General features: G+C 40.9%; 1 protein-coding gene across 8 annotated transcripts in view; it reads right to left on the bottom strand.

Moving 5' to 3' along the window:
* Positions 1-702: 702 nt before the first annotated feature.
* Positions 703-19,637, bottom strand: part of CNTRL (centriolin) — a 35,711-nt gene continuing 16,776 nt past the window's right edge. For 2 of the 8 annotated variants that reach the window (XM_054220592.1, XM_054220598.1), the window contains 27 exons: positions 18,891-19,036; positions 18,207-18,414; positions 17,076-17,255; positions 16,590-16,769; positions 15,911-16,027; positions 15,343-15,487; positions 14,956-15,095; positions 14,308-14,494; positions 13,734-14,044; positions 13,193-13,401; positions 12,803-12,995; positions 12,296-12,426; positions 12,022-12,162; positions 11,778-11,904; positions 11,126-11,290; positions 10,194-10,353; positions 9,335-9,450; positions 8,057-8,274; positions 7,488-7,645; positions 7,149-7,222; positions 6,533-6,721; positions 5,312-5,537; positions 4,794-4,999; positions 2,935-3,210; positions 2,776-2,838; positions 2,024-2,227; positions 703-1,699 (listed from right to left, as the gene is read on the bottom strand). In XM_054220592.1, coding sequence (XP_054076567.1) covers positions 1,604-1,699; positions 2,024-2,227; positions 2,776-2,838; positions 2,935-3,210; positions 4,794-4,999; positions 5,312-5,537; positions 6,533-6,721; positions 7,149-7,222; positions 7,488-7,645; positions 8,057-8,274; positions 9,335-9,450; positions 10,194-10,353; positions 11,126-11,290; positions 11,778-11,904; positions 12,022-12,162; positions 12,296-12,426; positions 12,803-12,995; positions 13,193-13,401; positions 13,734-14,044; positions 14,308-14,494; positions 14,956-15,095; positions 15,343-15,487; positions 15,911-16,027; positions 16,590-16,769; positions 17,076-17,255; positions 18,207-18,414; positions 18,891-19,036 — 4,566 coding nt within the window. In that variant the 3' untranslated portion in view covers positions 703-1,603. Of the gene's footprint in view, positions 1,700-2,023; positions 2,228-2,775; positions 2,839-2,934; positions 3,211-4,337; positions 4,710-4,793; positions 5,000-5,311; positions 5,538-6,532; positions 6,722-7,138; positions 7,223-7,487; positions 7,646-8,056; positions 8,275-9,334; positions 9,451-10,193; positions 10,354-11,125; positions 11,291-11,777; positions 11,905-12,021; positions 12,163-12,295; positions 12,427-12,802; positions 12,996-13,192; positions 13,402-13,733; positions 14,045-14,307; positions 14,495-14,955; positions 15,096-15,342; positions 15,488-15,910; positions 16,028-16,589; positions 16,770-17,075; positions 17,256-18,206; positions 18,415-18,890; positions 19,037-19,637 lie in introns of those variants that run through there. The other 6 variants (XM_054220600.1, XM_054220593.1, XM_054220595.1 and 3 more) reach the window with 6 other exon arrangements.

Genomic DNA, 19,637 nt, shown 5'->3' with positions numbered 1-19,637 from the left:
GCCTCCAGCCAGGGCTCGGCTTCCTGGGAAAAGCCTCTCGCTGAACTGGTGGAGGAGGAATGTGAGCACGGCCTAAGATTACGCAAGAATTCCTTGTAGTGATGGTATTTGTGCTTTAACCGATGGACCTCGCGTGGTGTGAAGAGGAGACTGCCTGGCTCTGCTGGAGCCCAAAAAATGAAGTTGTAACAGGCCAGGGCTGAGTCCAGAAGGAGCCACTGGAGCTGGGGGTGCTCACTCCCAGGGAAGCGGGACAAAGTGACAGTTGGTACACGGAAAAAGCTTATGTTTATAATGTGGATGAGAAAGGGCAGGCTGGAGAATGACGTCAAAGCCTGTCCCCAGGAGAAGGGCAGAGGGCTGGGAGTCACCCTGTCCTGGCTCCCTGCTGGAGGGGGAAGAGGTGTTGTGCAGGACATCTCCTGTGTTCATGGGCCCTTGTTCTGCTGCCTGAAGGCTTTACAAGGTGGTTTTTCCACTACTAATTAAGAGGAAGTTGCTTGGAACTTTGTTTATGAAACCATTAACCATGAAGAGAGGCTGAATCCAGCTCAGGCCCCAGAGAAGGGAGCTCGCACCAGCGGCCGGAAAATACCCACATTGCAGAAAGTGAAACTTGTCCAGACAAAGAGGCCCCGTGTGCTAATAATGCTGGAGAATAACTTAAAACCAAACAAACACATACAAGAAACCAGCCACAGATAAAAGTAAACATCAGTCACTCACGTTTATTTTAAGGAAGTACTCAAAAATAACTGTATTTAAAACATTCATGCATTTATCAACAAGTAAATGGACAACTGTCCTGGTTTTCTTTAAAGTGGAAACTGACCAGCACCAACACTTAAATAGAAGGAATTGTTTTGGAAACATTTAAATCCACATTTAAGATATTTAAGAATGAACAAACCAACCAACCTTATATACATAAAGCCCAGTTACTTAATCGTACAAAACCTTCACAGTAGAGCAGGCCCCGCAGCCTGCTGGTGGTTAGTGGTGGCAAATGCCTCTTTTGAAAAGGCGCGTGAAGTGGTGAGGTAGAAATCTCGGGTGGTATCTGACAGCTCAGGTGTGGGGAGCTGCGCCACCCCCAACAGAGCTTCCCCGGGGGGAGCCTGTGCTGCCCTGACCCTGCTTAAGGCCTGCTGCCAGCTCTGGCTTTTCTTCTAATGTATGGCACCTGTTGAAGTAAGGTATTTTTTAACTTAAATCATTACAAAAGAACACTTAAGTACCAGGCCAGCGCTGGAGGCAGCTGTAACTGAAACGGAGATGCAGGCCATGCACTTACTAAAACCAGAAAAGTGTTACTGGAAGACAAAGGATGGCAGTAACTTGACACCGGAGTTGCTAACACAGTGCAGTGGCGATTTCTCTGTGCCACGAGAGGTTACAAGCAGCTCCCGCCAACAATTTGAAAATACACATCAAAGAGCCAGAACAGCATCAAAAGTGCGAGGATCCCAGCCCCAGGAATGCTCTCACTGGAAAGGGACAATACGGTCCCAGAACCCACCACCACCCTGAGCCCCCGAGCTCGGCCTTGGGGACACTCGTGACGAGGCTGGAACTGGGCTGAGGTCACGTCTCACCTCTGGCCTTACTGAGAAATTCCTCCCGAGCAGGAACGCAGCGTCTGAGCCACCACCGGCATCCCCGGGGGCCTGTGGGGGTGCGCCAGTGGTGTCAGAGTAGCCTAGGAAAAGCAGTAAAAACAAGTCTGAGTCATAAATTAACGTCTTCAATTAGTGGCGTCATGTTAATCTTTAAAAAAATAAAAATCTGAATTTTAAAGAATAAACACTAAGACAAAGTAAAAAACCAAACAACTTTGAGGAAAGCGGCCTTTTCAGACAAGTTGGCTGCTGCCAGAGTAACGAGGTGCGCGGTACAATCCCCCCCTCCAGAAAACCCCTGCGGTGCCTCCGAGATGGGGAGCATACGGCTGGAACAGACTGCCAGGGAGCTAAAAGTTATAGAAAACACCAAACCAGAATTCCTGTGCGCAGCAGAGCCTTACCTGTGTTTTTGTTAAATTCAGAGTTTCACGAAGAGAAACCAGACTTGAGGTTTGGGTGAGAAAGAGCGAATCCGAGGAAGTGCTGCTGACGAGGTCGTCCAGGGCATCCACCTGTCGCTGCAGGCTGTGCAGGGTGCCCTCCGTCTGCTGCTTTCCCCTGATTAACACTTCCACTTGCTTGGACATGCACTGCCGGAGCTGGGCCTGAACACAGCAGCGCTGCTGTTTATAGCCAGCCAGGGTAATTTTCAAGACTGTATTTAAAAAGTCTGGTGACCTTATGGTCAAGCCGTAAGGGATGGGATGTCACGACTCTCATGCAGATGGCAAGGGGTTTGTGAATGATTTTTAAGTAGTTCCCCTCCTCCCAAGCCAAAAACAAGCTGTATTTTCATGGCCCTTATCATGAACTGCTCGAAGAGAGCGCAACAGGTATGTTCTAGCTAAACCTGGCCATCACCTGTACGTGAAATGATCACGTGTGCTCCCAAACTGTAATCTGTATGTAAATAGTGCGACGTAAATGAGGGAATCGTGTTGGAATACTCAAAAATCCAATTAACTGTTAATTAGAATTATTCATCGTGATATAGCATGCAGTTGCAAGGCTTTTACTGTTCCCACCCAAAGGTACTCTGCAGCTAGTCATAACGGACGGAGCTGGAGAAGGATCCCCCAGGCTCCCGGGGCGTTTGGGTTACTTTCCAAAGGGACCCGAGGGAATCCCGGTGTGAGGGGAAGAGATGTGTCACCTTCAGCCGATCTTCACGATGCTGCAGTTTTTCCCGCAGAGCCTCTCCACGCCACTGTTCATCCTTTTGGAGACAAAACAGAGCGTTACAGCTAAAGGCACCGACACCGACGTGCTCAGCTGCAGCACGAGTAGCAGCTACTTTTTGAAAACATTTTACCATTAATAAGACTTTAGAAAAATCCAACTTTTCCTCCAATGAGAAGAGTCTTTTGTCAGCGGCAGCAAAGGGACCCGTCTCCCCTGAGTTAGCAGACTCACAGTGCAGACAGCCCTCTGCTTCAGAAGAGGTTTCCATGTCTTCCAATGGTTCCAGAGAAGATGGGCTCGAAGGTTTAAACCCCGCCCTAATTTCATCTTCAACCTCCAGTTTAAGCAGCGTTGCTGTGTTCTCCATTTCCCTTTGTCTCTTTTCCAGGTCGTTTGGAGTTTTAACCTACATCATAGAACAGTCTCAGCATTTTGCTGTCACGTTACAAATGCATCAACCCAGAGGGATTTTCCTGTATAACCGAACAAGGCTTATTCCCCAGATGTTTACGTTTTGACTGCTGCAGTCAGAAATCACAAAACCTCTGAACAGGCGCAGCCCTAATTCTGACATGAACTTGGCCTCTGAAGCCCCTCGGATGGTAAAAGGCAATTAAAGTTACCAAGACACAACTTGTTCACTTAAACCTGTTCATACTCTGGTCTTGCACAGTCTTCCTTGAATGCCTTCTAGCTGCCAACACCACTCTTCTCTGAAGGACTATTTTTAAAGGGCTTAGAAACCATTTATAAACGATTTCTTAAAGGACTAGAGGGAGCCAAGACAACACAGAATCACCTTTTAATTCAAAATGAGCATTAAGAGCAGAAAATGCTGGCCCAAGTTGGCACAAACAAGTTGTTAAGTGCCTACTGAGTAGCTTTGAGTGTTGATAACATTTAGTGATTTGCATAAATTATGACCCTAATTATGCCAAGTTCCTATTACCAAACCTTAATGTAAACAGGAGCCGGAGTCCTAATTCTTGACTGAAGCATTGCTGGAACTGAGCTGACAGCAAATGTTATGGTGCGTTCGCTACGTATCGTGGGAGCACCCAAATCCAATTGCTCTTACGAACAGCCAGGCCTACGCCCTCCACCCTCAGCCCACCTCCAAGGAAAAGGGTCTCTTTTTCAGGCATCATTTCACTGGGTGAGGCGTTGATCCATTCGAACACCTAAACTGCGCCTGTAATTCCCCTCGTGCTGGGACGGCAACGATGCAGCCGCACCGCGCTGCCACGGCCTTCAGGGTCTGACAAATGAAACACTGCGTGAGAGCGTGGCAGCCCGGCACCCAGAACTGCGCACGTGACTGACTGGCTGGAGTTGGTTCGTTCACTTTTAAACCAGGATTACCGAGCTGCCTGATCCTCCTGACTCTTAACAAAGCTTAACTTCTCCCAGATTTGGGAAAATCACACAGCAATTTTAAGTAGTCCATTTCTAACTGTGATACAGCAGACAGGAGGGATTCAAAACCAATACAATATGAACTTGTCTGGAAGGGACGTCTTTCCCTCAAACCACCTGTGTCTGGCCACTCCGCCACAGCTGGGTTTGGAGATCCTGTCGGATCTGGCCAATGTCCTTTCCGAGGTGCTTGGCTCGTTCAGAGTTACCGCGCGCTACTTGTTCAGCAGCTGCTGGGTCACTCTGCAAACAGGTATTTTCACGCTTTTGTTCCTAGGAACGCGCAGGAGGACTGCCTTTTACTGTAAGCATCCACTTCGGAAAGATGGGTCAAGAGAACCCACAGAACACAGTTTCTTCAAGTTAAAAGGCAGCAACAGCATTAAACAGGTGTAACCAGAGGGGTTCTGCAGCACAATCTAGAAATACCAGAGTTTGGTCACCTCAAGTTTTGTCTAGTCATGAAGTTCATGCATTACTTTGTTCCTCCTATGATAAAAAGGAGTGTTTTATCATTTTGCTGTTTAAAAATAACCTAGATCCCCAAATATCCTCATCTCAGCCAGGACTTACGTGAAGTTGTCTTTCGAGTTGCATCCTTTGCATTTTCATTGCCGCTTTCAGGCTCAAGATTTGTTTTTCTGCTTTTTTCCTCTCTGACGCTATCTGATCTTGGAGATGGTTCAGCTCAGACTTGGAGACTTCCAGTTCTTCTTGAAGAGACTGTATTTCTTTATCTTTTTTTTGCAATTGTAATTCTTTTTCTGAGACCTGATGTTCTGTAATTAACATTTTTAAAAACAATCCCGATTAGCAGAAATAGCAAGTATCTCGGTATATTTCATACACATTAGATATTTTTCAAACACATTTATGTGCTGAGCCGTGGTTTGTAAAAACACCGACAGAAGGTGAGAGGGGACGGAACACCAGTTGGCTTTAGAATTTCAGTTCTTTGGAAAAGTCAATTTAACCGTGAGTCAATCCAGGCGCTGCATTAGTAACCCAGCCAGATTAACAGAAATATTTGTTGGTTTCATTAGACTTAGAACCCCTAAATGGTAACAATTTATTTGTGCACTGAATCTTACTGCTTTTTCGGACAGTTTCTTCAAGTGCTGCACATCGTGACTCCTCCTTTTCCAGTTTCCTGATGTTTTCTTCCGCCAGCCTTAGTTTTGCTATTGCCTGCTCCAGCTTCTTTTGTTTATCTGTTAATTCCTTTTCCAATAGTATTTTCTGATCTTTTACTTTAGCACTACATTCTTCCAGTTTCTTTCCTTCACGCTCTGAAACTTGCTTGAGGTGATGAAGAATCTGCCAAAAAAACACCACTCAAGCTTTAACTAGTACCAACTCGATGAGAAATACCATCGCCAAAAGACATTACAGAACTTAAAGCAGCATAAGTTGGAAAAACCCGTAGTCTAATATTCCCTACTGACATAAAAGTTCATCAGTTTTTCCTCGCCCCTCGTTCTCAGTACAGCTCCCTCAAGTTCTTCTTTTTGGTTAACACTTTGTTGAAACTGCCCAGCCAACATAAGTGAATTTTACTGCAGGAATCTATGATTAAGCCCTGATTTTCATGAACAGCTGATGGGCTTTGCACAGAAGTACTGTAGGGAAGAAGAAGAAGAGCTAGCTGCCATAGCGATCCACTCAAGATCAAACAGAAACTTCAGAATAAAAAGCCCTGCATTTTTTTTCCGCTTAGTTTTGGAATTATGGAATGCAGTTGGAGTTAAGTTTTGCTTAGTTTCATTTGAAATCCATTGTATCATTTCAGGTAATCTACGTAGTTTGCTCGTCTCCCAGGAGAAATCACGAGCATGGGAAGAAGTTCTCCGAGCTCTCTGTACCCAGCTGCTTTATCTTGGCAGCTGACAGAACAGCATTACAGAGAATAATCTGTGCTAGTCCATCTCCTCGCCGCCTCCTCGGCAGGTGAGACACCGCACTGCACAGTGCCCTCCACCACACTAACCCTTCTCGCACCCTGGCCAGTGCGGATTTTACAGCAGTTCTGTTACCAGTTCAGTAGAAGATGACCCCGCTAACTGGGAAGCCACAGTCCTTCGTTGTGACACACTAGTTTTCACTAAACCACAACTGAATGTTGAAGCTTTTTGTTTACTGTTATTCCTCTAAAAATGAGGCTTCATGTTTCTTAAGGCACTTCTTAAAGTGCTTTAAAGTACTTCTTAAAGCATTTCTTAAAGTTTATTAATTGAAAACTTGCACCCAATCTTTTTGGCCTGCATTATTTTTAGAGGTCAGGCAAAAGCAAGGCAAGGCAGCAGGCTCATTACCGCTTCTTGCTTGGCCAGTTCCATTTCCTTCTCTTCAATTTCTTTCTGGAGCTGCTGCAATTGGTTCTCCCTCTTTTTCTGTCTCTCTTGGCAATCCTTACGTTTCCTTAAATACTGTAGGATATCTTCTTTCAGGGCTGCCTGCTCTCTAAGCAACTCATCCTGACGCCTTGTATTATTTTTCAAATCCTGCAATATGAAGACATAAAATGTCTGTCTGCATTGCTTTCTAGAAAGAAGGTAAATTCAAACCCAAACAAATACACAGAAAAAAAAAAAACCACCAAAAAGAACAACCCAAAAATAAAACCAAAAAGCCACACACTCTAATTTGGTAATAACAATCTGACCAGGAGAGTCATCGCAGCTGCCACTTCAACAGAAAACCCAAACCAGAAGTCTCATTTGGTTCGGCACCTATTATAGCCCAAAGCGCTCCAAACTCAGCAGGAACAAGGAAAGAAGCGATTCGTTGTTTATTAGCTCTGCAGTGTCTGGTTTTGAGCCAGGGTGCCTGGACGAAAACCAGGTGATGGCATGTCAGTTGTTGTGATAAATGACACCCCAACAATCTACTCACTACATGAAAATAAATACATATCTCACCCAAACTAACCTGTTCTACCAGCTGAAGCTGTTGCCTGGAGTAATTTAATTCTCCTTTCAGTGTTTCTAGTTCTTCCTTTTTTTCTAGAAAAATATTTGCCAACAAGAGATTTTTTCAGTCAGCAATCTGAAATACCTATACAAATAAATTATCTCTTTTCATAAATGAAAAGTGAACAACAGAAATACAATTTCTAAAACCTCCATCTCTTCAACACGTTAAATACTTTCTGCCTGTAGATATTTGAGTATGTTGGATATTTAATATCATACAGTACAGTTGCAATGTGTCTTTTAAAAACATTTCTCTTACATATATGACAGTTTGAAACCAAAAATTGTTCTTTACCTTGAAGATCCTTCTGTACAACAATAATGTCTCCATTCAGTGATTTTTTTTGTTTGTTCAGTAGATGTACCTCCTGCTGCAGGTTTTTAACATCCAATTCCAATTTTTCTACACTGGATAATGCAGCTCTGCTGCTATCCTCAGTAGCGGTTAAGTCTCTGTAAAATGTGAATGTATATTCTCGGTTTGTTGGAAGTACTTGGCAAGGACTCTAAAAACCAGCTGCATTTCAGTTAAGGTTTTCTCAGCTCAAGGGGATGGTACCGAGTAGTCATGGGAGCAAGACAGCTGTCCTGTTCCAAGACTTAACGTTTTGCTTTTCATAACGTTTCTCATTGCATTGCCATGATATAACAAATGCTGTTGCGTTTATCAGCTTCATTGCTGAGTATTTTCTGTAAGGCTGCTGTAGACACACTTAAAATGAAACCTCCACAGGATATAAGAAACAGCATATTCTGTATAACTGGACACCTCAAAGTTATAGCTCTATTTTTAATTATGATAAACAGACATTCAAAGCACTTCCCATCACTTCTGATCTTGGCAGAAAAAAATATTCCCCCCACCTTCTGGTTTGTGACAATTTCTTTTCAAAGTTCTGACAGTCGTCTTCAAGCTTTTCCTTTTCTTTATGCAAAGACTCGATATTATTTTGCAAAGCGCGCATTTGAGAAACCAGATGTTCATTTTCCTGACGGTCTTTCTCAAGTAGTTGTTCCTGCCAATCTACTTCCCCTTGCTGACACTGAAATAATCTCTGAATATTCTCCAATTTTAACTTCTCCTACAAAAGAAGGCATTGTGAACAACACACTTATACAGTCAAGGAGTAGAACGAGTTACTAACAACTGTAGCTGCAGCAGTTTAAAAACCTTTCATTCACAGAGATCATACGCAAGGCAAGAGAACCCTCTACAACTACCGCATTCTAACAGGGATACCTGCTTAAAGTGCCAGTTAATTTGAGTGTATTTATTATGATAATTAAGAGCACGAGGACTGGAAGATAGGGGTGCAACTCTTTGTTCCATCGTAGTTTAACCACCATGTTTCCCCCCATCTGTAAGGGCAGGGCATCCCTTCACCGCAGGGATTTGGAAAGAACCACCACTTCAAGGGCTGCGAGATGCTCAGGTAACGTAGTAAGGTGACCACTTAGAGTGTGGTAACAGAAAGGTACCAAGCGTATCAATTAGTCCCTTCTTTTCCCTGTCCTTCACAGAAAGAGTACAGAGAGGAGAGGTAAAGTCTTTTAAAAGCAGCAGGTGATATCTGCTTACATATGCTTATAAATGCTGTCTTAGCAAACACATGTTAGATTTTCTGGAATTGCACAGCTGAGTAAAGGCGGGCTGTCCCGGCCTCTGACCTAACAACCCTGTAGCTGCGATGAGACTGCCAAAGGGATGCTGCTGATCTCTGCCCACTAGTAGCAAAGTTGAGTGTCTGTCTGCGTCAAAAAGAAAAGAGACTAGCTGAGCTAAAATACCTTTTCAATGGCAGAGAAGATCATTCAGCCGAGTTAAGCTGTCTTCCATACTTACTCTTTGCAAGTGAGGACACAAACAGAATCCAGATAAAAAGACTCTGGTAGCTAACGCTGAGAAAACAGCCACAGAAGAGCTTTCCGGTTTTTGCCCTCTCTCCATCATATGCACAAAAAAAATCCCATTCTTTTAAAGGGCGTGAGCAGACTTAAGACTTTTCTGCGATAAGCTGCAATCAGGCTAGAAATTGATTGATTTAGAAGTGTAGGGACTCTGTTACCCAGAACTTAACAGAAGCACTCAATATGCAGAGCTCTTCTTCCAGTTACTGTATCAGCTACAGAAGACATACTTACTTCTAGAATTGCAGCCTGAATCTTTTCTAGCTCATTGACCTTTTGGTCATGCTGTAGTTTCAAACCTTCAAGTTCATTATTTTCAAGCTCCAGGTTTTCCAGAACATGTTTCAGTTCTAGGTAAGATGCAAAAAATAAAATAAAAATCAAAGGTTATTACAAGCACGTTAAATGCATTCTATTGGCAAAAAAAAGGCACCAAGGAAAAATTAAGAGATACTATATTGGTATCATCCCCGTAAAAACTCTTCACGTTTCCAGTTGCTGTGTCAGACACACCAGGCGTTATTTCTGATGCTGTTCTACCAGCAAGTTGCAGGTCCTCAAGTCTCCTGCTCTTCCTGCTGCCTAGGGAGTAAGTCTGGGACAGAGTATCTGACTGATAAACAATGAAGGAAAATATTTCAGAAAAAGTACAACAGTTACAAACTGCCGCTGCTTATACTTCCCACAGTCTGACAAGATGTAACTGCTTGGAAGGAGATTCCTCCATTTCCCCACATCCCAGCGTTTAATTCTTCTGTGGATGTGGCACAACTGGCTCATGTCTCCCAGCCACACACTGCTTGAGTGTGAACTTAACTGCGCGGTCCCGACAGCAGATTTGTTTACATTTCTCTCTGGCACAAAAAACTCCCGTCCCAAATACAAAGCAGCGGCAAGCACTGCCTCAGCTTAAGCAGAGGGTATCTCGTCAGCTCTCCATAAACTACGAGAATTACAGAGAACTCCTCCTCGGCAGTTGTTCACAATGTTTAAAAAGGAGTGAGGAACAGAAGACTGCAGTGATGTACAACTACGAGCTCAGAGCGTCTTTCCAATCCACACAAAATACTATCTAGCGGAGCCAGGGACATACCTATCTTATGCCTGGTAATTTGCCCAAGTATTCCTTGAAGATTTTCTTCCTCTTTTCCAATATCCTTCTTTATGATCAAAAGCTCTGCTCTCTTCTCATTGATCTGGACATCTAGTTCTTTCCTCTCAACATTAAGCTCTTCCAGAAGTAGTTTTATTTCCTGTGGAAATACATCAGTGTTACAAGGAATGCCATTATTTGCCATTTTAAATAAATTTTTCCTTTAAATGGAAGTTCCAAATATTTATAAAATTAAAGAAGTCTGTCACCAATATTAGGGTCAATTTAATTACAGAGTTGATAGTTACAGTTAATGGTGTAACCAAACAAAAAATAGGGAATATTTGTATTAGTCTTGCTTGTTGACAGTTTAAAGTAATGATCTTACAAATATTTTGATCTGCAAGTCTGACCAGAACACCATCATTCACGTGAACACTAGGTAGGCCTTAAAACAGGAAATCAGACGAGAAGCCCTCCCCAAATATAATGATCCTTGATACTGTTTTTACTTCGGAAAGAAAAGAAGTACAGAATCCTTCCTAAGTACATGGGGACAGAGACAGACAGCTGACGTACACCAGCTTTGTTCTGTTTTACGTACACTGATCAGACTGATTTGCTTTAGAAGCTCCTTGTCTCAGCAACTGTAAATCATTCACAGACCTCTATTTAATATAATCTAGTTCTCAAGATACCAATTCTCTAAGTATTACTGGAACTAGGGAGTTCTACTTCTTATTTGTCCTTCTGGACCAAGGTCTTAGCTACGCAAAACTGTAAACTTGCTTGTTCTATTTTTCAGTGGGTTTTGGGAGGTTCTAGGAAGCAAAACTGATTTTGTGGAAACTTTATGGGATGTTTTTGATATTTCTATTCTTTTGCTTTTCTTCAGAGATATAATGAATTGAAAACTCATTTGGAAAAGTTACTCTTATTTGGCGCAGCTTTTCATTTGCTTCAGTCTCTCCATCTCGAAGAGCTTCTTTGAGGTCACCTTTCTTTTGAGAAATACAGTCTTGAAGGACACGGAGCTCTTCTCTTCTTTGATTTAACTGTTGCTCCAGAAACAAGAGCTCTCGTTGCTGAGCGGTCATCTACAATGCAGAATTTCAAAGGAAGAAGTATCTGAAGGCTTTTATTTTTGTAGCTACACACATACACAAGAACAAGCGCAGTACGCTCTTCCCTGCCAGAGATTCATCCGAACTGCGTAACACAAAGATCCCATCAGAGCAATGAGCTTCGTTTGTTAAACCCGTATAATATAATTAATACTAAAGACTAAGTTCTGATCTGGACAGTGCAGTCCTGTACCTCAGAGAGGTAAGTGTCTCATTCTGAAACGCAGTTAAGACTTGTCATAGAGAATGCAGTAACGCTTATTACACAGAAATGCCAGGGAGATTGGGATCATTCTCAATTATGAGACAAAACAAGGAGAATTTGAATTAACAACATTAAAATAAACTTAAGAATTAAATTCTTCAGAGAAGGCAGTTCAGAACCTTAGACTCTTCTCAGCTTTCAGTTACCTCAAAAATAACAAAATTGATAGTCCAGACTTAGTAAGACAAGCCTTACTTGATCTTTTAATCTTTCCAGTTCAGTTTTCTTGCCTTGAAGGTGGTTTTCTGCTTCTTTAAGGATCTGGAGGTGATGTTCTTCATTACCTTTTGCAACTTCAACATCTCCTTGAAGTTTCTGAAGACTGACAGGGAGAATAAAAACATGAGTCAGAAGAAACAAGAATGCCTCAGGCAGTAACTTATTGGAGGAGGACATCTTTATTTTATCTAATAGTTTACAGTAAATTGAAAACACTTACCTTTCAGTTAGCATTCCTATTTTCTGGTTTAATGACTGGAACTCAGAGTCTCTTGCAGACAGCATTTTGTTGATTTCCTTCAAAATACTTTCTTGTTCCCTCTTATGCTGTTCTAAATCCTTTGTATCTGCCTGTAATAACCTAAAGAAGCATTTATGCCTTACATATTAACATTTTAACAGCCCTCCCTCTCCAAAAGCACTATCTTGATATTTGAAAGAATCTTGTTCTTCTCCTCATCCCCATTTGACAGGAATTCCCAGGAAGAGTGTACCTTAATTGCTGATCTGCTTTCACAAGTTTAATGGCCATTTCCTGAGCCCTTTGCTCCAGCTCCTTTGCCTCAGCTTCAGTACAGGATAAATGCTGTTTGGCATGATTGTACTTTTGAATGGTGTCTTTAGTCTAGAGCAAAAATTGAAGATTGAGACAATACATTCCCATCTTATGCTTTCCACATCCATAACCTGCAGGTTAGCTGTCTAAAGATGCACTCCTCCTGCATTGAATATTCCACCTGAGCTTTCTCCCTTTGTATACCATGAAGTACAGCCTTTTCTTCTCTCTTGTCCAGAGCAGAAAAGCTTCCTCCTCTTTGGCAGACTGAAACATTTTCTTTTAGCACAGGTTACCCCAGGACTTGTTTTCAAATAGAAGCATTTTAAGAGGCTGCAGGTTATCCAAGTGAAAATACGCTTACACAAACAAAAATTCTCTGCTTAAAACAATCTTAATGCAACACACAAATCCTTCTGCACTTAAGAGTTACGGCTTTACTTACTTTCCCCCGTGTGCTCTCAAGTTCCACTTCAGCTTCTGAAAGTAGCCTGTCTGCCTCTCTAAGCTCTGCTCGTCGTTTCAGAAGTGTCTTCTCTATACACTCAATTTCATCTGCAATATCTTTGTGATGTTTAAGAGACTTTTCTAACTGCATTTCTGCAATAAGGTTGTCAGTGTAGCCTTCAATAAAGTCCCTAAAAGATCAGGAAGAAAGACACGGAATTAAAATAAAAAATACCAGAGACCCCAAGCCTCCTGAAGTTCTAGTCCATTACACACACTATACAGACAGGAATATTAATCATAACCAAATCAAAATTGACTTTTATTGGAAGAAATTTAGGTATTTCTACATGCTTACTTTCAATGCAGTCTAGTGCAATATTCTTACTTGCGTTTGTTATGGTTTTGAGCTGCTTTTCGTAGCTCTTCTACTTCACGTTCCAACTCTTCTCTTTCATGCAGAAGTTCTTCAACATTTTGATGCAATTTTTCCACCTCTTTTTTGCATTTATGCTCAGCTGCCTCTGACCATTTCTCTTTGTCTTTCCGAGACTTTAAATAATACAGAGTGTCTTCTAGCCTTGAGACTTCGTTCTCCTACATACAGGAAACAGAACAACAAAATCAAGACCTATTTTCTATTTCAGTCCTCCTGAGACACAAGAGCAGCTACAGCTAGCAAAGGCTGGACTATTAGCACTGAAGACAGAGCATTCTTATCAGCAAGCTCTTGCAGATTCAAAACTTTCCTAGCAGAGACTTTTTTTTTTTAAAAAACAAACAAACACTGGACTAATCTAATCTGTGAAAATGCGCTTATGGTTTTTGCATTTTTTTTTTTTGAGAAAGCTATGTTAAAAGATGCTCGTAATCCATTCCTAAATCAGTTGCCCGTGGTTAAACCTGCAGCTTACAGCTCTGTATCTTACCAAAGCATGATGTTCGGGCACATTGCAGTGAAGCACTCCAACAGGAATGAGTGGGACAGTGAAGTTTGGAGGAAGAGGGCCATAAACAACCGGGGCTCCCACAGGAGGTGGGCCATAGATGACAGATCCAGGAGCAACTGAACCTCCGTTTGCTGATGCAGGAGGAGGGCCATAGACCACAGTTCCCTGAGGTACAGGGGCACCATCTGGAAGGACTGTGTAAATAACTGTACCCGGTGGTGGTACAAAAGGAGGCTCTTTGGGAACACGAGTTTCTTCATTTCCTTCACTATCTTCTTTCGTTCTCCTATCTTTACCAAAAGAAAGAAAGAAAAATTAAGTTATTTTTAATCACTTTTACTGAAAAAGATATTATGCAAATGCACATTTTAAAATAACACACCTTTTATGTAATATACAAAAATCTATAACCACTACTTAAATTGAATAATGAGTTCAACAGTAATAAACATTTGGAATTCATTCATGCACATCAAAAATATTCACTATGAACTCTAAGCAAGTCCATCTTTAGGATGCTCCTAAACATTCTGAAAGCGTGAGACTGACTTACCTTTACCAGAATTTGTTTCGTACAACCTATTTCTGACTGGTGAATAAACCCAACATCCTCCTTGAGCGGGCAAGTCTTCCTTCCTGCTCTGCCTGTCCTGGCCACCCCCTTTTCTGGGGGAAAATGTGCCAGAACACAGTAAACAAACTCCAGAATCCTTTGTGCTGCGGGAAACAGGAGTTGAAGCCTAAAGAAAAAATAATATGCGTTAATCTAGAAATAACAAATCATGTAAAATAAGTTTTGTTGTAGACATTCCAAAGCACTGATTTTTCACGAACAGGCTATACATACTCTGCTTGCACTTCAAAGAAGTGCTTTAAAGAGAACACTGAATATGTTTTAACAGTATTTCTCTTAAATTCAGACAAACACTGTTTTGCAATAAACGTATGCCTGTAATGTCCTCTTTTAAACCTTTACCTAAATGAATTTACAGTACTGCATTTTGAATAGTTGTCTAAAACAACTAGAATCCTGTTACTACACAGCAATAAGCTTTATCGGGGAACATTTGTGCATATGTTCTTTCTGTATTTCTCTTATATGCCAGCCAGTACTTTTTAAGTTCCTCCCAGACCTAGCAGTTCTATAATGGACTTTCCCGTATTAAATTGCTTCCCACATAACAGGATTTTTATTTCTGACCTGTGATGATGGCATGTAATACCAGTATCCCCTTCTTTTCAATGGATCTGCTATGCTGGTGATGTAATCATTCTGGTGCGAAAGCACATTTTTGAGCGCTGCAATTTCATCTTGTAAGTTGTCAATTTCATCTTTGTTGCCTGTAAATTAATCACAGTTTTACAGGACTATAAGGCAAATAATAGTCCTGAAGCACAGTGATTTAAGGACTGAATGTATCCTGTATAAAGCTGTACAGGAAGGTATCCTGAACAGTTTATTCTCCTGGAATAAGCCTCTAGAGCTCTGAAGAGCTTCTCAGATCAAACAGCGAGAAACATGGAGAAGGAAGTGAAGTCTTATGCACCCATGCTTATTTGCAAGAAATGGAGAGAAATGAGAACTTACCTGTCCTGATGTTATCCAACAACCATCTCAAACGGTCAATTTCTGCTTTTTGTTGCTCCATAACTTCATTTAATTTATCAATTTCAAACTTTTGAGAGCTTAATGCAACAGTCTTCTCACCAGCTTTCTCCATTTCAAGCTGAAACTGTTTAAAATATAAGTTTAAATCATAGCAAAGCACTTCAGTTTAAATTAGACTGTGTTAAAACTTTTTCAAACATGCCCATCTGTCCCTACAAAAATGCTCATTCAGCAAAACACATGTACCACTTCGATGCAACAAAATTCTTCTTCCTATCCCCTCATACGGCTAAGACTTACAGACACAGCCACATAAAGGCATTTAAGTGAACAGGTGATAGTTTTTCTTAAAATTCAGCTATTCTAGTCAGTGAGGTTTTAATTTTGTTCTTTGTCATATGTCAGGGGAGGGAAGAGCACTGTGACTAGGGAAAGCCTGAGGAAAAAAGGTATGGCAGACACCTTTAAATATGGCATTTTCAGAAACTTACTGAAGCAATATATTGTTATTTTATCCTAACAGAAAGCAAACAGATCTGCAACCTACTTGTTCTTCCTTCTCTTTGAGGAGTTGTTGTAAGAATTCTATTTCTGCTTCTGCTCTGGCAAGATCCCGAGCTGCACGAGCTGCCTCAGCACAGAACTCTTCGGCTTCCTCAATCTCCTAAAATTGAAATTTTAGTTTGAGCTTTAGTTTGCAAGAATACTTCACAATCTTGCAGATGTCTCCTTCAGCTTTGTGAAAAGCTGACTAATAAGAAGCATCAGCACTTGTCTGTTCTGGAATTCCAGGCAAAGTTTATGTAAATTTAACTTCTTTTTTAACTTTACGGTATTTCTACCGAGGAGATGTTAGAATGTAGCCAAAAATGGTTCCCAGTTTTAAAAGCTTGAAACGTAAGAACAAACTTCCATAGTCCCTTCTTTTTGCTATCTTACATAACAATGTATTATCTATTAGTTAACTTTCAGTTAATAAGAGATTAAACGTGCCTCTCCCTAACCTTCTAACACATGGCAAGAACACCTCTCCATACCCAAATTTACTCAAGCATTTATCTACTATATTTCAAGAAGAGACTGTCCAAAGCAAGAGCGGTGCAGCAGGACAGTTCAGAATAAAGCTTTGAAGCTGAATTTAAAAGATGTCACCGGGACTGCTCCCATTATGATGGCATGAGAAAGCACTACTCATATAGAAGCAATAATTATCAATGTTGTTTTACCTCAGCTCGTTCCTGATTAATTCTGAGAACAGTCCCATGAAGAGCCTTTAGCTGATTTTTAGCAATGGAGAGCTCTGTGGCTGCCAGTTTATCTGAAGTGATGATTGCTCTCTTTAATTCCTTCAGTTCTTTATCTAGACTGACAAATTGCATTTGTGCCCTGGCATCTTCTATTTTTTTCTGAAACCAGGAAAACAATAGGTTTTACAGGTTTTAAGTAAAAATCAGCACAGAAGAAAAGACTTTCTGTTGGTATGACTTTTTTCACCCATACATATCCCATTTTGTATTGCATACATAAGAGTAACATAAAAAACTAAAGCAGGGACAACCAATAAAATTTAAGGAAAAGAAAGACATTACATTTAACCTCTGTGTTCCCTCCCGTATTTGATCTATCTTAGAAAGCAAAATAATTCATAAGTTTTTGAATCTTCTTTTTCAGGAGAAAACACAGTCCCTGGAATTATTCTTACTCATTCCTACCCTTTTCTCTAAATCTTCCAGTTGAGCAAGAATAGTTTCTTTCTCTTCATCTGCCTCTTGGAGCTGTTGATCAGCAAGGCCCTGAATTTCTTCCATGCTCTTTATTTTTTCATGTAAATGCTGAATTTCATTCTCTAACTGATGGACCTTATTCTTATTCTGCCTGTTTTCAGCTTTAACCTGTAAGTGAAATAAGTTAGAATCAGTAGCCAGAAATATCTTTTTTTTCAACCAAAAGCCACCCTATTTTAATGATTTAAAGAAACAACTTTTTAGCAAGTGTAGTCACCAGCAGCCAGAAGAGAAAGGAAAAAGAACTGCTTTGCCACCACGACTATTACGTTTTAAAAGTGCCCGAGTTATTTTGGTAGTGGTATGTATAGTGATTTTTTGAGGGGATTACTAGCAATATTTTTGTACCTATAATTAAATCATTGCTGCCTCCAAGACATATCATTGAGTCTAAATTCTAATTCAGCAAATAATCAGGCAAAAATCAAAGACTATTAATAAAAAAAAAAATTTCAAACTACTGTTACACGAACACCAAAAAGCAGGTCTCTCCTTGTTATCATACAGCTAAAATTTGCTATGAGACTGCTTGTGGAAGGTTTAATGTACGTTAAACCCTTCTCCTCCAAGCAACATTTTTGCAAGCTTTATATAATAAAAGCCAACAAAAGGTTGTAAAGCATGTGTCCTGTCAAATACCCCATTGAACACTTATCAAAAGAGAAAGCAAGGATGACTGATGTATTTCGCTACTTTACTTTAACCAGAATTTCACAGTATACATAGCGTAGAAGTAGTCAATTATTTGTTTTTCCTCTTCAAAGCTTTTTCTGGCTTACAGTTTCTTTATAACTAAAATTAGTACATGACATACATTTGTGCACAACAGGAAAATCAAAACTCTAAGAGTTCATATTCCTGTTCTAATTACGAGTAACAGCATCCTGCTCTGATGCAAGATGTTGGTGTGTTTCTGACAAGTAAATGTATTCAATTTGTCTACCTGCAGTAAAATTATATCTCTCTGAAAGACAGAGCGTAGCAAAGCCACATCCAGAGTGAAACTTCATCCTTCGGCTCCAAGTTACATTTTTTTAGGCTATATTGAAATTGTCTTACTCTTGCTTTCATTGTTTTGATACGTGCCTGTCCATATTTCTCCTGTACTTCTTCCATTTTTTCCTGCTGGGATACCATTTCTTCCTGCAATTGTCTCTGTCTAGCCCATGCCTTCTCTTTTTCCCTCTGAGCATCAGCAAGGATGTCATTAATTTCTTTCTGCAGATTTGCAAGGCTTTTCCCTAAAACATCAGCTGAATTCTGACATCTGAAAGAGAAACAATCCAAGTTCCAAGACAGAAAATAGCAGTTTTAAATTGTGATACCAGATACTGAAATAATGAAACCTAAGACAACAGTGCAAATTTAAGACATCCAATGTAAATGAGTTCAGGTGCAGCACTGAACATGTTAGACTGCACAGACAGACCTCTATCCTGGCTTTATTTATTTATACCGTTCTATCTTTGTTTATTACCATCCTTTGTTGCTAGGGGCAAACAGGGGAAAAACAGTTTACCCTGTCCCTTGCAGTGAAACCCAAAAGGACTGCATATTCCCCTCAGTAATACAGTTACTGAGCTCAGGTGGTGTTCTCTTAACAACCACTGGGTGCTGAAGTTCAGGTTTGAACTGCCCCAAGCTGGACGCAGCAGGATGCGGCACATGTACCTTGCTGCTCTCATGTACTTACCAATTTCGCATACACAAATCTAACACTGTTTGTACTTTTATTTTACTCACTTAATCTCTCCAACTCCTGTTTGAAGCTTTTGCTTGAGTTCATCTATACAAGCTAAGACTTCCTCAGGATGAATTAAGTTACCAACTGCATAGTTTAGCTGATTCTGAAGATCTTTAAGCTGTTGTTTCAGGAGATTGTTGTCCCCCTAAAAAAAAACAAACACATAGACAAAAAAACCCACCTACACAACCATAAGCAAACAAACATAGAAACGATAAAAGCTAGAATTTTTAATATGTAGATGTGTTTTGGGGTTTGTGGTGGTGTTTTTTGGGGGGGACTGGGGTTCATTGTAGGTCCCTTCCAAACGGGCTCTTCTATTCTGGTGGTCATTGTACCCTCTGAGGAGTGTGTGAGATGGGAGAGAAAGTATGCAAGAGTGAGAGAAAAGGGCGTTTCTTTGCCAGCCATATTTTGAAGATCTTCAACCCAGTATATTACTGTTGCCTAAAGAAATCCTGTTGATTGAGCCCTTCAGCAGCTCTGTACACTTATGCACTTCATAAAATGCCAGACAGCTCAAGGATCACAAGCTCTGTTGCCTATTATACTTGGATGCCATTGCTGTTTTGTGGCAATTAAGTAAGATTCCTCAGGACCACAGGTTTAAACAGAGACAGTAAGCTTTACTCCAGGTATCGGATCAGCTTTTTCTTCTGCATCCAAATAGTTTTCTTACTGACATGTACTGGATGAAGCTTGTGGGAAATTATGTAACAATTTATCAATCCCTCTGCAATATAACT

The sequence above is a fragment of the Rissa tridactyla genome, chromosome 14 (genome assembly GCF_028500815.1).
Source record: "Rissa tridactyla isolate bRisTri1 chromosome 14, bRisTri1.patW.cur.20221130, whole genome shotgun sequence".
NCBI lineage: Eukaryota > Metazoa > Chordata > Aves > Charadriiformes > Laridae > Rissa > Rissa tridactyla.
This window is presented reverse-complemented; position numbering and strand designations above follow the sequence as displayed.